The sequence below is a fragment of the Fusarium mangiferae genome (genome assembly GCF_900044065.1).
Source record: "Fusarium mangiferae strain MRC7560 genome assembly, contig: FMAN_scaffold005, whole genome shotgun sequence".
In the NCBI taxonomy this organism is placed as follows: domain Eukaryota; kingdom Fungi; phylum Ascomycota; class Sordariomycetes; order Hypocreales; family Nectriaceae; genus Fusarium; species Fusarium mangiferae.
Genome location: NW_024573925.1, coordinates 426,694 through 445,685, shown reverse-complemented (window position 1 = coordinate 445,685; position 18,992 = coordinate 426,694). Strand labels below are relative to the sequence as shown.

The window sequence follows — 18,992 nt, the reverse complement described above, 5'->3', positions numbered from 1 at the left end:
ACACATCTCTTTTTTCTATCGTCACCATCCAACAAAAAACACACCGCCTACTCAAGCCACTCATTCGTCTCATGGACATTATTTTTTCTTGGGTTAAGACTTCTTTTTGGTTCGGGACGGCTTTTTTTCTTGCATAGAAATGACTCATTCGCATTGTATGCGTCCTTTCTATTGTAAGATGAAAAGCTGTTTTCTTTACCGGGATCATTCATCTTCTCAGCCACTTACAGCACACTTTCATGGGATCCGGCGCTACAATTAAGATATGGGGGCGTTTATCATCATTCTCTCGATTTTCTTGTTCTTTGTTATTTAACCTCTTCTTTTTTTGTGTCTGTCTTCTCAAGATTCGGGTTTGTCGTTCCTTTTTTTGTTTTTTGGGTGTGATTCCCCCCCGTGCGCAATAGAGGTGGATGTGGGAAACTTGTGGCATTGGGTGTGCGCCTTATGATGGGTAGAGTTGTGGATTTTAGTATGAGGTGTTTTGCAGAGCGAGGTAGTGAAATGCAAACACTTTGAATGGACTGATTCGTCTCTTATATCATGATGTTGTGACCATGAGTCCGTAACTGCCATCCACATATCATTGAACAACGTTTTGTCCTTGATTCAAATTGTCATGACTTGAATTGTACTTGTAACTGTATCGTACAGCGATATTTATACATCTCGCCCTTCTATCCCCCGTGCGGGTATTGTTGTACATATCTCGAATCCAATCCCATCCCAGCAAAAGCAGCGCTTCCGACGCCCAAAATGCATAACCCTTCTTCTTCGTTTTATGTGTATGTTCCTACTTTTGCTTCCTCGGCCCGGTCATGTACTTTTGCATTCGTGCGAGATGGTAGTTAATCGTGTTCGTGCCCGCGGGGGGAGGAGCCGGACCGTCCATGCATTTGCGGAGCTGGGTCTCTACCGCTGCGCAGCCCGTTGCGTTGTAGCCTGCTGAGGCCCAGCATGCTGTGCCTTGTCAGTGGCATGTCTCGAAACCGGTAATTGAGTCGTAGAGGGGAGGGGGATTTACCGAGAACGCTGGACATGATGGCGATGCAGGGATTCTCGACCTGGCGCTTGGGGTTGTGGACGCGCAGGGTCTTGAGAGGTGGAAGACGGATTGCTTTGTGCCGGCCGGTCATTTTGAAGGGATTGTTGGGGGGATTAGATTGATTGATATGGCGATTGAGCTCGTGATGCGGTGATGGAGGAGTGGAAAGTTTGGAAGGGGTCACGTGCTGTAGAGATGGTGATAAGATTGATGATAAGATAAGAGCTGTGTTGGAGCGTGAGGTTGTGCCCGTGGATGAGCATCTTGAGATGAAGTGATGTTCGAATAAGTTCTTTGATAAGCTATGTATTGAATTTATCAGACTGGATTCTTGGAGATCTTGCTGCTCTTGTGTTGTTTGCGTAGACTGTGAGAGTCAATGCCAGGCACAACTCCAACCCTGGACGCATGCGTTCATCAACAACTGATTACAGTACCAAGGCTGCAACGAGAATGAGGGATACTGCAACTATTCGCGTTACAGCATTTCTGTCAGGTATATTCTACAGAGGACATTAACAGCAAAATTGACACTTATAATTCTTCGACCTAACTAGAAGCGCCTATCGCTGACATCAATACTTGCATCCATCAACCACGGATATCACCATTCCCACTTATAACTAGCCCCTACAACACCCATCTTGATATCAGGGAAACACATCCTCTTGTTTGCATGCGCTCCTATTCTTATAGGTAGTCTTACGATGCATCATTACTCGCCAAAAATGGATCATCACGCACACAGCCACGGACATCCACTACCTTTCTACTCTTTGTGATGTCGGCCAACGATTCGATACAGCAAAACTTACAAATTTCATGTTACCTTAGTACCTTCCAATGATTACCACCTTCAAGCATGGAAGGACTTCTACAGAAGGGACGAGTGATACACGATTCCACCTTCACTCCTGCTGACATCACAGCCTCTTTCCCAAATGTTAGGGGTCGCCTTCCGCCCGTTTCGCTCTCGATGAGAAGAGGGCCTTCCTGCCGTGCTTGGTTCTTTCCCTGACCACGAGACTGGGTGACTACCTCGAACTTGGCTCAGTGCAGCCAGGAAACCTCCGACATCATCCTTTCATCCTCATCATCATCCTCAAGCATCATTTTGCAAGGCCATCCTTGGGCAGAACTAGACCCTCATCACGCTGAAAGACACCTGATTCTGATTCCATCTCATCAACAGCTTTACCTGTATCCATATTCACGATGGAGAGTCCTAGTGAGTTGCGCTGCGTCCCTCATGCATCTACATGATCATCTTGCTAACGGGATCTAGCATCCAATTCTGAGCATCACAAGCATCATGCTCATCACTCCCTCGAGGACGACAATCGACGGTCTTCAGACCGCAAGTCCATCGAATTCAGTTCACCTCTCGCCAAGCCGCCACTTGCAAGCCCACCTCCCAAAAATCTGAAAGGAGATGACCACAAAGATACCTTGGGGCCAGAGCGGAAGGAAGAGAAGCTTTTCAGCCTGCCGCTCAAGAGCCTGAAAAGCCTGAGTGCACCGGTTGTTTGCCCAGTGTGTGGAGTAACGGCCATGACTATCACAACGGCAAAATCTGGTGGTGTCACTTTGTGAGTTTGCCCTTGCCTTCCTTGAGAAAGATGTGTTCCTGAGACAAAATTTCAGCCTCGCTGCCGGTATCGCATGCCTTCTAAACTGCGCTATCCTGTCATGGATCCCCTTCGTCATCCCTGAAGCCAAGGATGTTCTTCATCAGTGTGGTGAATGTAGAATATATCTTGCTCTGTGGCACCGAGGAGGTCGCGTTGAAATCCTCGCCTACCCAGAAGTGAACAAGGATGAGGACAAGGATGAGGACAAGGATGAGGTCAGGGTCGAGGATCAGTCGAGGGAAAGTCGCTTGCCTTGAAGTTCAACAACGGAATGATATCCTGGGTCTCCTTACTACTTCCTTTGTTGTCTAGACTTTCTTTTCCCTATAGTTCAGATATCGATAAGATTGCATCAACAACACATTCACATCGACCAGTGTTCTTTCAGTACCGATAATATTCATATTCCTCGACTCCTATGCTGTGCACACCGCCGTTATTCATATCCCGCCAAGTTTATTGTTACATATGTACAAGCCCCTGCATCATTAGACAACATCAAACTTCTCCTCGTCCAAGTCCATGCTTTCAGGGGCTGGCGCTCGAGCAACACTTCGTAGTGCTGCCCAGCCTGTCTTCACGACGGGCTGCTGAACGGGCTGCTTGGAGGGCTTTGGTGGTGGTGCAGATTCTGTCGGCTGAGGGGCAGCTTTTCGGCTCCTTTTGACCGGCTTTGGCTCCTCCTTAACCTCCTCTTGCTCTTCTTCCTCCTCGCCCTCAGCTTGTTCATCACCATCTTCGGCTTCTCCTTCTGCGTCCTCCTCGTCCTCCTCGTCTTCATCGTCATCACTGTCATCGTCATCATCATCGGACTCTCCTGAACCATCAGAGTCCGCATCACTTCCAGGATCGTAGTCCTCCTCATCCTCGTCTTCTTCATCTTGTAGCGCTTGCTCAGCGTCCAGCTGCGCCTTTGCAAGTTCAGAAATGCCAGTTGCAGCTGGTGCGTCGTCTCCAGCCTCTTCGCCGTTCTTCTTGGGTCCGCGGTTCTCTGCGAGCTCTAGTTTGGCTTTTCGCTGCTCAGCCATACTGCGATCTTGGAGACGGTGCTTCTTGATGTAATCGTCGATTCCGCTATAGTCCTCCTGGTCCAGCATGGAGAACTCAGCTTCCTCGGTCGCATCACCTTCGCCCGCAAAGACCTCGATTGCGATGTTGAATGTTCGTTGGAGAATGTTGGTGTAGCTCGTAGCGGCGATTCTGCTCAAGGGGATAAACATCATTGGCTTCTTGAAACCCCAGAGAATGCCGTTCTCGAGGAAGAAAAGGTATCCATCCTTGGAGCCCCTGAAGGCCTTGACATGCACGGCCTTCTCGCTTGGTCGATGGGGTTGTCGAACCATGCTCTGGAATTTGTTGGGGTCGGCTGAAGTAATGCTGACACCATTGGGCTTGAGATGACGGTTCAGAGCCCAGTGGAACAAAGACTTGTAATTGTCCGAAACTGCAGCCGCGCTTCCAGCGTCAGGTCCACCTATCGTACCCTGCTTGGGCGGAGTCGCGGGAACCGTAAACACGAGTGGCTCTTCGGTCGGGGGGTTCGTCTTGGAAGGGAGACATGTTCCTCGTGGGAAAATGACATAGTTGTGCTGGACCTGGTTCTTTTCGGGTACGGGGAGGTAGAATACATATTCTGGCGCAAGATTAGCATGGAGCCCATAACAACAATGCGGTAACGCGTACCAATGTCTGACCACGCGTAGGTTATAGCTGGAATCGGTGCTGTTGTGTTTGGCGCGCGAGCGTAGATGTGGCCATCGGTAAAACACAACTCAAACTTCTTCCTCTGGGGCACGGAAACTGAAATCTCTTTGATTTCGAGAAGGACAGTCTCGTCTGCAGCATTCGTTTCGGTCTTGACAGCCTTTGTACCATTCGCGGCTCCGTTTGTTTGAACATCAACTCTTCTCTTCTTATGCGCCGGCTCGGTTCCCCCGTTTAACAACTGATCGTAAACATGAGTTGCAATTTCGTTGAACAAAGCGATTCGACCAGGTGTATCTAGACTCCAGAGTTAGTATTTCGCGAATAACATCTTCAGGGGTATTGTTTACCAGCTGCTCTCTGAATTCCTTCAAGAATATCTGGCCGGGTCCCAAATACCGAACCCAGCTTCTCCGTATCGAGCGATTTGCCCATGACTGAATCCAATCGCCTTTCCTTGAATTATATCACTGCTTTCAAAAAAAGATTGGGGGTTGAAAAATTGGGTGCAAGAGAATTGTTAGGAGTTGGCCGTGGCGATCGGATACGCAAAGGTCATCATATTTCCTACAAGTGCGATAAGATAGCGATTCATGACGGCGGGCGCTTATTAGTCAGGGACTGGCGCCAGTTTTGGCGGGTTACAGGCGCTGTTGTCAAACCTTTCAGGGGGTGCTCCGCCCTATCAGGTGCTGACGTCAAAGTTGGACGGGGCGCTTCCCCGCGAATACCCAACCCAGCCCAGCCTTATTCACCGAACCTCGTGTGATACGAGCCGTCAGGTGCTGTAGTAAACAAACAGTCTTTTTGTCTTACAAAATTGTCGATTCTGAATCACAATCATGGCGACTACGTTTCCGAACATCTACACGCTCCGCAAGGTTGCTGAGACAGCGGCTAAAGCATGCGATATCTGCTACAAGTCGAGCACCTCAGTGCTAATCACACCTGATCAAAAGGTATGCGGGATACTGACATAAAGAAGCAAATACAGCTGATCACTTTGTAAGCTTAAACTTATGTGATTGGTATGGTAGGATTTCTTCTTTGTTTGTCCGGTTCACCTCAAGGATCGGTACTTTTGCACGCCCAAGATTGATGAGGAGGCTGCGAAGAGGAAGAGGGAGAAGGAGTTAGAGGAGGAGAAAGAGAGGGTTAAGAAGGAGTACGAGGAGAAGCAGAAGAAGAAGAAGGAGAAGGAAGAGAAGAAGGATAAAGAAAAGGATAAGAAGGAAAAGGATGGGGATAAGGAGAAAGACAAAGAGGAGAAGGATGAGAAGAAGGATGAAGACAAGGTGAGTGAATACGCCAGTTTGTCTTTGCACTACTGACTTTGTAGGACAAGGAAGACAAAACCCCCCCTGTTGAGGAAGAGCCTCGTGTATTTGAGCTGAAAACGTACGTTGCTTGTTAGTTTGCTTGTGGTGCAACATGCTAACAGAAACAGGGCCTTTTACCAGCAAAGACTGCTGAAGAAGCGACAAGCCGAAGCGGCAAAAGCTGATCGGGAACGAGCGTCAAAGCCTGGGTATTTTCCCTCTGTGCCCTCTGATGCGCCCAGTCGATAACAGGAGACGGCATTGCTGGTGTTGGTGTTGAGGTGCTTTTGTACGGTGGCTATCTTTGACTGTTGTGCTAGGACGACGGTGTAGATTTGACTTGAAATATTCGCATTTCGAAGTTCGACAGCTCTTTTGGGTCACATTCTGATTCTACTGCACGCTCTTTGAGGATAAGTGAACGCCCGTCTAAACGAGCGGAGAGGCAGAAAAGCTTAGGACCTTGACCCTAAGTGATGAAGATATTTAGATAAGTCTAGCCTGAGTTTATTAGACTCTTTACTGAGTTTATTTTAGCCCCTCAAAGTCTTGAGTTTTCTTGCTCCTACATAGTGGGTAGAGACCTTCCCTCTGTAAAGAACTTCAGGGGCAGGAATAAGTGTGTGTCCCTCCAACATGTTATGCCATTCCTTCCTCCTCCAGGTAAAAGAGGAAAGAAAACCCAGTAACTCTATCCTAAATAACAAAAATCCTTAGGTAACTTGGCATAAGTTTGGAATAATCTCTTCTATTCCTACTCAAACCTTACATCACCACAGCATCTATCTATCTTTATTCTCATCGATACAATGCCCAGCATTTTTGAGAACGTTCGGTGCGATGGCTGCCAGGCAATGATCAAAGATACAGAAACATCAGCGGTCCTGTTTTACTGCGCTGATTATCCTACCGGAAATTGGAGGCATGTGACTCTTAATCGGTCGAGTAGACCAACGATCACGCAAAATACAAGATGCACGTTCTTACATCGACTCTGTTTCAATGTCATCCAGATCATGCCCAATGGGCAACAACGTTCGCAAGCCGAAATCAACTGCTTCAGGAGAGCTATTGGATGTCGCAAACTCGACCTCATGCGTATTTTCCCGCCAGGACTGCACATTCCTGAAGGACATCGGCTTGTCAGCATAACGGCCGTTAGGAAGACAGAGAGATATGTTTTTCAAAGTCAAAGCCATATCCTCCACAAGCTTGCCAAGACCAGGGAACTTCTCGATATCGTTCTATCTTATTGTCCAGATGCCTACTTCTGGAATTTGGTGCTGGTGCTGGGCTTGGAAGATTTTGCACCTACGGGTAACCCCGTGATCGAGGATCTCTCCCGCATTGAGAAGTGGAAGCGCTTCCAGTCTTTGCCAGATCGCGGGCGACATCTAAAAGACCCCGGTTGCCTGCTCATCAGTCTTGATTCGGACGGTATATGTGAGATTGAGAGACTTGGGAAACATCCTCACCCACCAAACTACAATCCCAAGGTGAAGCTCAGGAAGTACGTTCTCGCCAACGAGAAAGACCTTGCGACCGTCAAAGCCTACTTCTAGGTTAGCATTCCCAGCCGTAGCATACTTTTATGGTTCACTGATGATATAGAATGGGCTTTGCTGTTTGACGGCAGGTCAACGCCACCCTGGTTTCCCGACTTGGGACACTCAGGAACCACCAAAGGTACTCTATCCAAATGATTGGAGCCGCAGGCCCTTCTTGCAACTCGAGGGCTGTGGAATGTTAAATAATCACGTTCCTCGAGCCACAGATATCCGGGTGATACGCCTCGACAAGATGGCCGAACTGCATCTCACATTCTTCTGCGGGCAAAATGCACCTTTTATTTTAGGAGGTCCCTTTGCTGCAACGAAGTGTTGGTTAACAAATTATGCTGACCACGGCCGTGGTCCAATTCCGGTTCCTTTTGTCGTACCACTACATACTCCGGCAATTGAACAAGAAACATTGTGCCTGGAGATCCGATTGAATGAAGACAGCTTCAGTATGTTGCTTGAGACCCGATCTTTAGGCGTTGTACACGCGGGACTACAAGCAAAATCGACCACGGACCCGAACAACAATACATTCTCTTTGAGGTACCGCGTCACGCATCCGCAGCTTTTGTTCCTGTGGAAAGGGAGAGGCGGTGCGCTGGAGCGTACTGTTTCGTGTGCTATCTATCCTGAGGGAGTTGTACTCGCACCAAACCATAGTCCCATGGTCATCGGACCGCAGTTGTCATCATTCAGACCTGTTTTTGACTCTCACCGACCTGCCTGGTCTTGGGCTCCCCTAGAACACATCCGCCGCATCGTGGTACACGAACGAGATGGCCCAGGATTTATAGGAATGTTCATATATTATGGGAACGGGGCTCAGAGATACATCGGCGACTTGGCGCGGGGCAACAAGGATGCGAAAATCAGACACCGAGCATTCATTACACCAATAACGCGCATATATATCGAGACATGGCCTCCTTCCGGCCAGCATACGAAGATGCGAGTACATTTTGGATCTCGCGGGCCCCGCACCTGCATGCATACGGAATATAAGGAGCATAACCTTGAGGGCGAATTGCATTTCTGGTATGGGCCATGGATGACTCCTGAATTAAGAGTCCTGCCGTCGGGTAGTTGGCAGGCTTAGTAGTTGCTAATAAGATCACTTGAGAACAAAACTTGTTCCTATATCCCAGAGGAGGAGCATGAATAGAACTCCAGGCCAGAGGAGCAAAGAAAGCTTAAGACTTCGACCCTAAATAATGAAGAGACTTAGGTACTCAGCCGAAGTTTAGTAAACTAAGTACAAGTTAGGTCACAGAATTCGCGTGGACCTTAGCATACCGTCAGAAAGATATGTCTTGTCACGTAAGGACCGATCCTGCTTTGGACTCAGCATCATGCCGGTGTTGAAGCTATCTTGAAACTCGGGGGAGTCTTTCTGCGCTGTGTCTACGTTGGCTTGGGCTGATATCGGACATAACAAGATAGAAGCAGAGAAGCTCGATGCGCTGCACATCTACATGGGCGGAGTCGGACTCCAGCTACGGGATAGCAACTTATTCTTTAATAACTCTCTTCTGTGCTACGAGGTCCCATGATGGGGAGATAAAAGACTCCTAAGCGATATATCGCCATCCATTTGGCCTTCTACCCATTGCAAAGCCTGGATAATCGATTGAGCCAGACAATGCTTCAAGTCCCCTCGCCGGCTTCCCTCGCAGCTTGTTCTTTGGAGTTTATTTTAATACCCTATATCAAGGTCCTTAGGCTAGACACCTCCCATATCTTACACGGGAAGAAACGTTCCATATGAAGGCGAATGTGTGGTCTCAAGTAATGTCTCATATCTTTGATGCTTGTTACATCGACAATCTCCTTGCAACTCTGTGGCGACTCAGCTAATTTGCCGCTCTATAATTAACCTAGATGCACTTCAAGCCCTTGGTAACAACTTAACCAAGCGTTTCATATCAACTTGTCCCTCAGAATTCCCGTCCTTTGAGCCCTGATCTGCTCGTATACTAACACACTGCCATCGCCCTCAAGCCACTCTCCACAAACTGCAGAGATTTCTCAATTACACATCACATCGCTTAGTTTACTTTCCTCATAATAACTGGCTTCCTATTCAGGCAAGTCAAGTCAAGTCATATCACGGATTTACCAGAGAACCGTAAACTCCGGCATCACGACGCTAACCTCTTGACGTTCGGTTTCGTTACGACGCAAGCCACAAGCGTAAAGGACATCCAATCTTAGCGTGCCATTATGCCGACGATTATGCCCTTTTATTGAAACAGCTGCATTGGTCTTCAAGTTTCCCATGCAGACCAACTACAAGATGATTGGTGTCAGCATAGGGACTGCACACACACACATCTCGCCCGATGCTAGTAAACACACGATGGAATTCTTGTATTGATCTCGCATTCTCAACCGTCTGACAGGATAGGATAGCAGAAAAAGAGCCATGGGATGTGACCCTCAGGGTGCGGGGCGTCTGAGCTACTTAGTGCTTACATCTTTGGGCTTGGAAAACAAGAGCTGGAAGAGCCGCGACAACTCCCACTCAGAGGACATACAAGTCCAATACTGTGATGATAATGGTGATGTGATACTCGCTTGTCTCGAGATCTGATTGATCAGTTATTGTCGAGTTCCAATGGAGGGTGTATCATGACGACTCACCAATGGCTCGTTCGCGCGGCAAGTAAAAGAAAGAAAAAGCCATCGTGAAGCGGTGTCAAGGTGACGATTTCTGGTAGCTTACATCCTTGTAAGAGTCTCCGCAGAATTACGGCATCTAGCTCTTAGGTGTAAGCGTATAGACTCGGTGACCTCGAGGGCTTCGGATCCGAGATACAGAGACCTTCACCGCGAAGAGCGAGTCAGAGGATTCACAATGTTCAGAATAAGAATTTAGAATCATTCTATTGTGTGTAATACAACGGTGGAGAGAGGATAGGTGATGACTGCAGATATACATGATGATCGAAAGGTTGAGGGGAGTGACATGCATTGAGAGCACTACTCCTGCAAGGACCTGAATCATCCTAGATGCCGTCGCATGCAATGACATGATATAGGATAGCGTCATTTATTCTTTTCCCTGGTAAAACAGCCACAGATTGTGGTCTTTTCAGTCCGTGTCTTGTAGTCCCCAAGTCCGAGATACTCCACAGCGTGATTGTAGGGCTGACATGAGACATGCAAAACAAGACATGTGACTCTCCAATATATTTCTCTCTGAGAGAGAAGCGGTCTACGCCAAGTACCGACGGCTTGGGCTCATCACAGTGATCGTGCGACAACAAGAGCTCCCATGCCATACAATCCAGCCACACAGACCGAATCTCATCGGCAACGGAGGGTATGACACCATGCAGTAGCTCCCCCTCTCAAAATAGAGTTTTTCCTCATGTTTCTATAAACGCTTCCCATCAAGTTTCATGCTTTTCAAGGTTTCATAAATCGGGAATGCCGAGGGTGTTTGACAGCGAAGACCCAGGGAAAGAAAAGACTTCCCGCAGATCTCTCGAAGGGGTCCAACGGCTACAAATCCTTCCGGTGGGTTGGGGTTGCAGTCAGTGAAAAACAACGCGTGCCTTTCCCTTCGGGGATAGACAGACGAACTTCGCAGGCTGGGTACTTGTATGCTGTCAGACGAGCATGTATCCTTTTCAGGGGTGTGTGAGTGTGAGAGATGGACTAAACCACGCCCCTCCTTATCGAGGCAGCCTAGATGAGTGCTACTCTGCCCTTGTTCTAGGGCCTTGCTGGAATAACTTTGTACGAGCAGGCTACAAGATAGGGCTGACTCTCAAGTGGTCAGTTCATGAACAAAGACCGAGGTATAGTTCATATTCCTTCGCTCGCTATGCTCGCACCGTTGCATCTCTGAAGGTCCGCTCCGTACTGCGTATAGCATTCGTTGTCAACACACACTCTAGCCCAAGATGGGAAAAACGTGTCATGCAGTAAGATGCACCCGTCGATGAGGCATGCTGCGGGTAGATAGTTTCCAACTAGTTAGCTCCCAGCAAAACTAACTAGCCCATACTATCCAGCATCACTCCCCCATGACCAATACCCTGGAGGTCAAAAGTGGTATCAAGATGCGAGCAAAGACGTCATGAGAATAGACAAGGGGAGCTATGACCAACATCGAAGCTATACCCGCCAAGCATGGCGTTTAGATAACTCCAACTTGACACACAAAAGAGGGCTAAACGCAATCCTCAAAAGGCTGAAATGTCGCTGTAAGACAACAAGATAAAGTATATACCCCAAAGGGCAATCGCCGGGCGTAAGCGGAACCGCCAAGACAGCGCTGTCTTCTTTTTTCTCCGCCTTGACGCATCATAGATCAAATGGCGATAGGTTAAAAGGGCTTTTTGGACAAAATGTCCCCGCTATACAAGCTCACATCCAAGGGTTTGCCCACAATGAGTGCGATCCTTCAACCAAGACCAAGGCGAAGACGGTGGTGCTGACTGGCTTACGCCCGATGTGGGTTTCAGACCAAGGCGAAACGGGGTATATCAGTAAGCGCAGCGTATTCAAGTTTCGTGATCTTCTGTGTTTCTTCCTTTATTTTCCTTTTTCCATGGTTTTAAATCCTAGGATCAGCCCTATAGTCAGCAAGTTAGTGGCTGGGCCTATGTCGGAATTCCGTGGTGGATTGAGCCATGTAAGACGCTGGGCCATAGAAGGATTCGAGCTAGGCCTGTCATTAGAACTGCGTCGATTAGATTAGATAGTTGAAAGTAGAGCGATTATGGAGAACAAGATCCACATGGGAATAAGACAACCAGACGTCGAATCATGAAGCTAACCATTCGAAGGATCTGCTCATGCAGAGTTGTAGGGCTCTATTGTGTGTATAGACAGAGGCGTGCGCATGCTACTCTTTCTTCTGTTTGGATGTTGGTCTGAAAGGTGACACGACTCTTCCAACGAGGCCTAGTGCTGATGCCTTGTGTCTTCACTGGACCCCAAACTCGGACTCCCTTTTCTCTCCGTCGGACTTGGTCTCCCAGGAACCATCTGCTCTGCGAAGATCCCCTCTTCATGCAGCCCGAGTCTCCCGGCTTATCCACGACGAGATGCAAAATGCACCAGGACACACTTTCTCTTCTCCCTTCCACAGCGCACACCTCACGCCCTGTAAGCCCTAGGGCTTTCGATCCCGCCTGTTACCCCGCCGGCTTTTGCTCCCTCTCTCCCAGTGGCTCGCTCGCCATGAGAGATGCATCATGCCAGAGCGGAATGTATCTCGAGAAGGGCAAAGCTCCATGTCCAGACGGACCTGTCAAGCAGCATGCGGTATGCCTTAGGCACCGGACATAACAACGGATCCGCGGAGGACGGGTCTCTCAAGGCACGGATCGGAAACATGGGCCTGAATCGGTGTCTATGCGGCGCTCTTGTCTAGTATTGGTTGGTAGTAATTCCGCCCTCACCTGTCCTCACAAGTTTCCGCTCCGTGGAGCTAACCCGGGCGGCATCCGGATCCCCATGCTCTGAGTCGCCGGCCGCCTGACGACGTCGTCGACCCTCGCCTTCTGTAGCGAGAACGCCGGCGTCACCCATCCGCCGCAGGAGCACCGAAAGCCCTTCCAGTCGTACCGGCCTACACCAGCGCCACACTTTGCATTGGGGCATAATAATCTTCCGTTGAGCTCTCCCTGTTCAAGAACCCCGCGCATCCAACTAAGTGGTTCGACAAAGTAATGCTGGCATGTAGACGCCGAGGACTTCTTGTCAGAAGGCTTGTGCTCCACAATGAAGGGTGCCGTGACCAAAGTTCGACGGCACTTCTTACATCGTAGACTAAGACCCGAGTCATCACGAGGCTGGGTCTCTTCATCCTCGAAACGAAGCCTCGTCGGTGCCTGGCCTACTGCAAGGTTCTCGTCGATTTCACGCTTGTAAGCCCACCGCTGATATACAGGGTGTGCTTCAACATCATCCGGGCAACCCATCTCCCACCACAAGGCTAATTGCTCCATGAAGCCCTCGTTAGGTTCAGCCATGGGTCGAGTTCTGCGCACAAACGTAAGTGCAGCATGGACAGCCTCCTTAGCGGTATCCTTTCTCGAACGCTTCTCCCCAGTCTGGGGAACCGAGTGGGTCGGATCAGAAATGGCAGTCGGCGTGATATTGGGGTCGAAACGGCTTGGATATCGCCTAAGCAAGTAAGCAATAACCGCCGAAACAGATCTCGACTTTCCAGCCGCACAGTGAACAAAGACGCCTCCCTTCTTCTTCCTCTTCTTGTCCCCAATATCGAGGTCCTCGACACCCTTCTCTAACGAGACGCCCCCATCCTCCTCATCCTTCGCAAGCCAGCTCGCGCCTAGACCTTCCTCGATAAATCTGACAGCCTTGGGCAGCTCAATCAGCAAGTCAGCGTCCTCCACATCGTCAATGTCGATAACTTGGTGTTGTAGGTCTTTTCCGTAATCGATCCACGGTTCGTCCTTGAAGTTTTTGAGGCTTGATATGTCGAATGGGACGAGGGAGAGAACATGCGTGATGCGACGATCCGTCAGCGAGTCTGAGCGGCGCAAAGCCCAGAGCCTAGGAAATAATTAGCACTGCACGTCCGTAAATTGTTTAGTGGTGGGAGAGACCTACCCTCCGACGAATAGCTCATCCTGGCCGTCGATCCTGCTGAGAGCCATTTGGGCGATACTTTGCTTGAGAAGGTCAAGCTCTCCAGGTTCAAATCTGTGGCCAAATTCCTCCCACTGCTACGGCTTCGAATCTTCCTCCTGGTTGTCCTTGGATGTGAAAACCTTGTATGCCTGATCGGCGCTTGCGGAATCGTCTTCTGCCAGATTGTGCGCCTGTCGCGAGTCACAATAATGGTCTGGATATTCAAGATCCTTCGTAGCTGTTGGTATTCTAAAACAATGATAGAGTCTTCAGTCCACAGAAAGTGGTTCTTATAGATCAGTCATGCGAAACTCGAAACCGAGAAAGTAAAATAAATTAAGCTTCAACCTCGGTGTGAATCATGACTTCCACAACTTTTCCATCTTTTTGCCCCTCCTTCCACATTAACCTCTGCGCCACATCGATTTACCCCGCCATGCCATCAAGCGCCACACTCCATCTTGAGCTTCTCACCAGCCACACTCTCCCAAATCCCATCTTCAATTCAAAGCAACCATCGTCTCATCTATTTCTGTCAAAAAACACATCAACTATCCCACGAATGGAATGTACCTCGTAGCTCCCCAGGCAGCACGGCCTGAACTGTGCAATTATACGGATTATCACGTGATCCTTATCAATTCCGCGTCCAGGGTGGTGTTAGAGACATCAAACCCAGCCAGCTGAACTTTTAGACCCTTCAGCTGAACAGACAGACAATTTTAAGCGACACGAATTGCCCAAATGGGGGTGGTATGCGCTTCAATTCCGCTGCGTTCTTGTCTGATAATGGACTTGCCGGTGCCCGAGGCAACTCTGCATTTAATTCTCATGTTCAGGCTCGAAGAGTGAATGCCCTTTGGAAAGCCTCGTAGATCTTCTAACTAAGCCTTACAAAGAAATTGTATGTGCCGTCTTTTCCTGGTCCCTGCAACGGCCGCAACCTCAGCGTTGGGTACGCTATGTTTCACAGACTGCAACTGGCTGGTGCATCGCTTCACAATGGTTGAACAGGACACAACACTGCAGAGACAACTGAGGTATTAAGAATTCGAACTACAATTTTTATCTTGTCAGACTACTTTATATCTACATGACCGAGTCTGATATGTCCCTGACCAAAATCTCGAATGATAAATGATAACGATGCCATGTGTCCCAATGCCGCGCCAATGAACCGTGACCGTAACCATGATTGAACCTTTTTGTACCGTGACCCATAAGATGATGCATGCGACATCAGCATCAAGCTGTGCCAGCTAATATGTATACGAAGTGAAGCCTTTGTCCTCCCCATTTCACTTGCCGACATCCTCGCTCGCTTGCTGGTGAGCATTAGCTGAAGTGCTAACCTCTAAAGACAACGCCTGGGCTTTTTCTGCCATGAATCTCCTCTTGTATGTACTCCATTCCATTACCAAACTCCGGCAGTCTTCTAGCTCATCCGTGACTGGGTTGTCGGCAGGGATCTCAAGCCCAGTCAGAAAGTAGCGCATCCACAGACGCATGGCCCCAGGCCTGCATCTTCTCATTTGTGCCATCGCCTGCTTTTCATCCATCGTCAAACTCATTTCGCCATGTGCATTTCAGGTTTATCGGGCAATGATCCTCCCTTTCACCTGAACCCTGGATCAGAAGGCCATGGTTGTTGATTGGTCACCACAGATGCGAGTCCGCACACAGACAGTGATTCCATGTCGCTTGGAGCTACCGGTAAAACGTTAAAACGCCGTTGCAATATTCGTAGATGCAACGGAACATGCCAAGGTAGTATTTGGCCGTTGTCCCTCCCTTCCGACAGCACTGCCACATTCGTGCTTCAGCCCTGAGAGGCAGCCCAATGACTGGGTGCGGACAACCGCATCCCTACGCGCGTTAGGTGCACGCGGAATACCCCAATTGATCCGAAGAGATCAACGGCTGCATTGGAGCGGCACCTTGATTCGTTTTGGACTTGCCGCATCTGCATCATGCGGCAATCCGCCCACGAGATACAGAGTTTTCGCCGCGTCTGTCGTATGCCTTGCCGTTCCATATACTGTTTGGATAGCTGGTGGTCTGTTGCGGGCAGAACGTCGTACAATTGGCGCCGGCTTGTTGTTTCCAAACATCCCAACGGGCTCCATCCATGACTGCAAAACGCTGATCGATTTCTTGGCCAGTGTTTCGATGCTGATCTTCCAATGGAAGCTCCATGGATTCTGACCCACTGATCCTTTTCCTTTCTCTGGGCGCCGGCGATTCCCTTTTTGTACCCCGCCCTCTTCCGACTGATCCTCCACTTATCTTGAATCGCCAACACCCACCAGCGCTTTAGCATTGACTCGTCATTTGGCGGCCGAACCTGTAGGTATTTCTGGTGCCCATCCGCGGCCGAACCTGTACTGTACTGTGTCGATTTACCGGGGAGTTGGGTCTTCCTCCAACATACAGGCATTCTCCAGCATGTTGGTCCACTTTCCACTGGTGCCCGCGTGGCTGTGCTTCAGGTGCTGTCTGAAGTGGTCCGCTCTGAAGAACTTTTTGGACGAGTTGCACTCTCGGAACTTGTGCACTTCCTGCAGGTGCCTGATACGCTCATCCCAGTCCTGGTCCGTGGCGTGCCGAGGCGCATTACCACCACTCAAAGCACCGGTACCAGGGCCACGTCCAGATCGTGGGAATTCATCGCCGCAGTACCCGCAGGTGTCAGCTTCGCCAGGTCTGTTAGTAGAATCATGGAAAGCCCTATCGTATCCGGAGAGAGCTGAGCATGACCATGAATGGCGGCGCACGTGGAGTGAGTTCTGGTGGCGCTCTGCCTCGTTCTTGTTCTTGAAACGATTGCCGCAGAATGAGCACTCGTATTGCTTTTCAGCCTCGTGAGCGCTAGTTATTGGTTAGCATTGAAGCATGTACGACGAGCCCTATAATCTCACGCAGCCTCATCTGAAGTGGGGCTGCTGAGTGTGAAATCTGACTTACTTGAGTTCCTCAATCGTCTCAAACCTCTTGGGCTTCTTGGGGCAACACTCGCACATAAAGAAGCCTTGCACCTTAGTTCCGCCAGGCTTCTGCACCTCAGTGATCTTACGTGTGCTGGCACCCGAAACGGTCCTAGAGTGAATTGATCCCCGTCCAGAGATGGAGGTTCGAGGGCTTGGATTGAGTGATACGGGAGCTGTGTAAGGCGAATTGCAAGATGTAGGTGAGATGCCACCGGGAGAAGGGCCCACAGGTGAGCGTCGACCGAACGAATTAGCAGTCGCAAGACCAGCAGGGTGCATCGAAATTGACATGTTGGAGATGTATGAGTTGGATCGTGAAGTTGAGACTGAAGGCATAGTAGCACCTCGAGAAAGCGCGGTGTATCGACCTTGAGGAGATCCGCGTGAGCTCATGTCACGGCGTCGAGACATGTCTGGCATGCCAAGCATGTGCTCATCATTAGGACTGGCCGCCCGTCTCTTTTGACCACCTTGTACATAAGCATCATCAATGTGTAATCGCTTGAGTGATTGTCCATCTTCCATCTCCATATCCTCAGCCCCAGTGAAGTCATAGCTATTTGTTGAAGTGGCATCGTCACTGTTATTCCTCTTTGTTCGTGTGCGAGGTGAACGATCGATATCTGAGCTATCATTTGGTGATCTATCACCATGATAGAAGGGTGTGCTTCGTGGAGAGATGGCGGAGTGAATTGGTGTGTCGGTCAACCTTGCGGGAGATCCTAGAATGCCTCGGGAGTGTATGGGAAGCTGAACTTGTAGTGGAACACTGAGGGCTGGAGGGAATCGACCTTCCGCTGAAGGTCTTCGTGAGAGGAGCTCGTTGGCTGATGAGCTAAGAAGTGATCGAGGCGGTGACTTTTCCAAAGGACGGGTTTGATCAAGCTTCTTCTTGAGGGTGTCTCCATGTATATCGGCAGGGGATTGGAATTGGAAATGGTTGTGTAGGCGGCCAAAGCCACTGGGAGCAGATTCTCGGGACCTGTGATCATACAATGTTAGTTCATTGATCCAAAGTTTTTTTCAAGCCATTGGAAGCTTGGATTGCACCAATGCCAGGTGCATTATACGCCATACCTATCTGTAGATGAGTAACTAGCATAACCTTCATCTCGTTCGCCGAAGGCGCCCGTGTTGCTTCTTCGCTGGTAGCTTGGGTGATCTTCATGATATGAAGAGGTCATGCTTCCGTAACCACTTGCAAAAGAGCCATGAGCATATTCCCGCTTTTCTCTCATACTTTCAGCCAAAGCACTAGGTTGGTCGAAGCCGGGATATCGAGGAGGAGGTAGTGGTGGAGGAACGTCGTCTCTTGGTGGCATGCCAGGTATTGACATGGCAGGGCTCCCACTAAAAGGCAATTCGTGGTGATGACTCGCGTGGCTTCGAAAACGGTCGCCTGAGGTAGGGACTATAATGCTCGGGAGAGCCGGAGCAGGCTCTCTATATTGAGGAGGAAAGGCCATGTTGCTGTTGTGAAATTGGGAAGCTTGGCAGTTGGGATGACTCTAGCTGAAGATGGAGCAGAGGCAAGACAATGACAGCTGAAGTTAAGGGAGGCTGAAGCTAGGATGACATAGGCCCGAGACTAATCCGTCATAGAATAGACGGTTGTCGAGAAGGTAACGGTTTCTCGGTTAAACTGTTGATGACCTCTATTCTTCCCCGTTTGCGGCCTCCTTTTTTTTTTTTTTTACTTTGAAGATCCGGCCGAAATAAACAAGCGATGTTGTTGGTGCTAGGGTGTTACGGTACGGGGTGGTTGTGTGGTGGCGATGATGGCTTCGGGGTATCCGTCTGGTCAGTCCAAGACACAATAGGTGCTCTGCAGAACCTGGTGCAGCTGGGTCCGCGTCCGCCAATGCCGTAGCAAGGAAAAGGTCGACGAATGACAGAGCGTATCGGGGATGCTGTTTGAAAGTGGAGGAATGCTGTTGTTTACTTTGGGAGTATATATTTATTGGTTGTAGACAGAAGAGAAGAATCAAGAAAAAAGTAGAAGAAGAATACAGAGCCAATATGAAGAACCAACAAGTGCGGGATGTGGTATAGAAGAATCGGATGGGAAACAGGAAGGTGGGAGGCAAAGCGGTTAAGTTCAATCTGCACCTTACGCATCAAGCACCTCACCTCAG

The 18,992-nt window shown here is 49.3% G+C and overlaps 7 protein-coding genes across 7 annotated transcripts; 3 read left to right on the top strand and 4 right to left on the bottom strand.

Moving 5' to 3' along the window:
• Positions 1–793: 793 nt before the first annotated feature.
• FMAN_07077 (uncharacterized protein) lies at positions 794–1,136 on the bottom strand (the record flags this gene model as incomplete). Its single annotated transcript, XM_041830658.1, has 2 exons — positions 794–960; positions 1,025–1,136. The coding sequence occupies 2 exons, from the start codon at positions 1,134–1,136 to the stop codon at positions 794–796; spliced, it is 279 nt and encodes a 92-aa protein (XP_041681299.1).
• A 1,124-nt stretch (positions 1,137–2,260) lies between these two features.
• FMAN_16111 (uncharacterized protein) lies at positions 2,261–2,933 on the top strand (the record flags this gene model as incomplete). Its single annotated transcript, XM_041830657.1, has 3 exons — positions 2,261–2,273; positions 2,331–2,634; positions 2,690–2,933. The coding sequence occupies 3 exons, from the start codon at positions 2,261–2,263 to the stop codon at positions 2,931–2,933; spliced, it is 561 nt and encodes a 186-aa protein (XP_041681298.1).
• Positions 2,934–3,164: 231 nt separating this feature from the next.
• Positions 3,165–4,815, bottom strand: FMAN_07076 (related to structure-specific recognition proteins; the record flags this gene model as incomplete). The annotated part of the gene is made up of 3 exons (XM_041830656.1): positions 3,165–4,309; positions 4,360–4,677; positions 4,731–4,815. The coding sequence occupies 3 exons, from the start codon at positions 4,813–4,815 to the stop codon at positions 3,165–3,167; spliced, it is 1,548 nt and encodes a 515-aa protein (XP_041681297.1).
• A 407-nt stretch (positions 4,816–5,222) lies between these two features.
• On the top strand, positions 5,223–5,948 carry FMAN_07075 (uncharacterized protein; the record flags this gene model as incomplete). The annotated part of the gene is made up of 4 exons (XM_041830655.1): positions 5,223–5,339; positions 5,418–5,675; positions 5,726–5,778; positions 5,828–5,948. 4 exons carry the CDS (start codon positions 5,223–5,225, stop codon positions 5,946–5,948), a joined length of 549 nt encoding a protein of 182 aa, XP_041681296.1.
• A 560-nt stretch (positions 5,949–6,508) lies between these two features.
• FMAN_07074 (uncharacterized protein) lies at positions 6,509–8,354 on the top strand (the record flags this gene model as incomplete). Its single annotated transcript, XM_041830654.1, has 2 exons — positions 6,509–7,249; positions 7,311–8,354. 2 exons carry the CDS (start codon positions 6,509–6,511, stop codon positions 8,352–8,354), a joined length of 1,785 nt encoding a protein of 594 aa, XP_041681295.1.
• A 4,324-nt stretch (positions 8,355–12,678) lies between these two features.
• Positions 12,679–13,896, bottom strand: FMAN_07073 (putative YVH1-protein tyrosine phosphatase; the record flags this gene model as incomplete). The annotated part of the gene is made up of 2 exons (XM_041830652.1): positions 12,679–13,792; positions 13,850–13,896. 2 exons carry the CDS (start codon positions 13,894–13,896, stop codon positions 12,679–12,681), a joined length of 1,161 nt encoding a protein of 386 aa, XP_041681294.1.
• Positions 13,897–16,269: 2,373 nt separating this feature from the next.
• On the bottom strand, positions 16,270–18,323 carry FMAN_07072 (uncharacterized protein; the record flags this gene model as incomplete). The annotated part of the gene is made up of 3 exons (XM_041830651.1): positions 16,270–16,738; positions 16,835–17,839; positions 17,935–18,323. The coding sequence occupies 3 exons, from the start codon at positions 18,321–18,323 to the stop codon at positions 16,270–16,272; spliced, it is 1,863 nt and encodes a 620-aa protein (XP_041681293.1).
• Between the last annotated feature and the right edge of the window lie 669 nt (positions 18,324–18,992).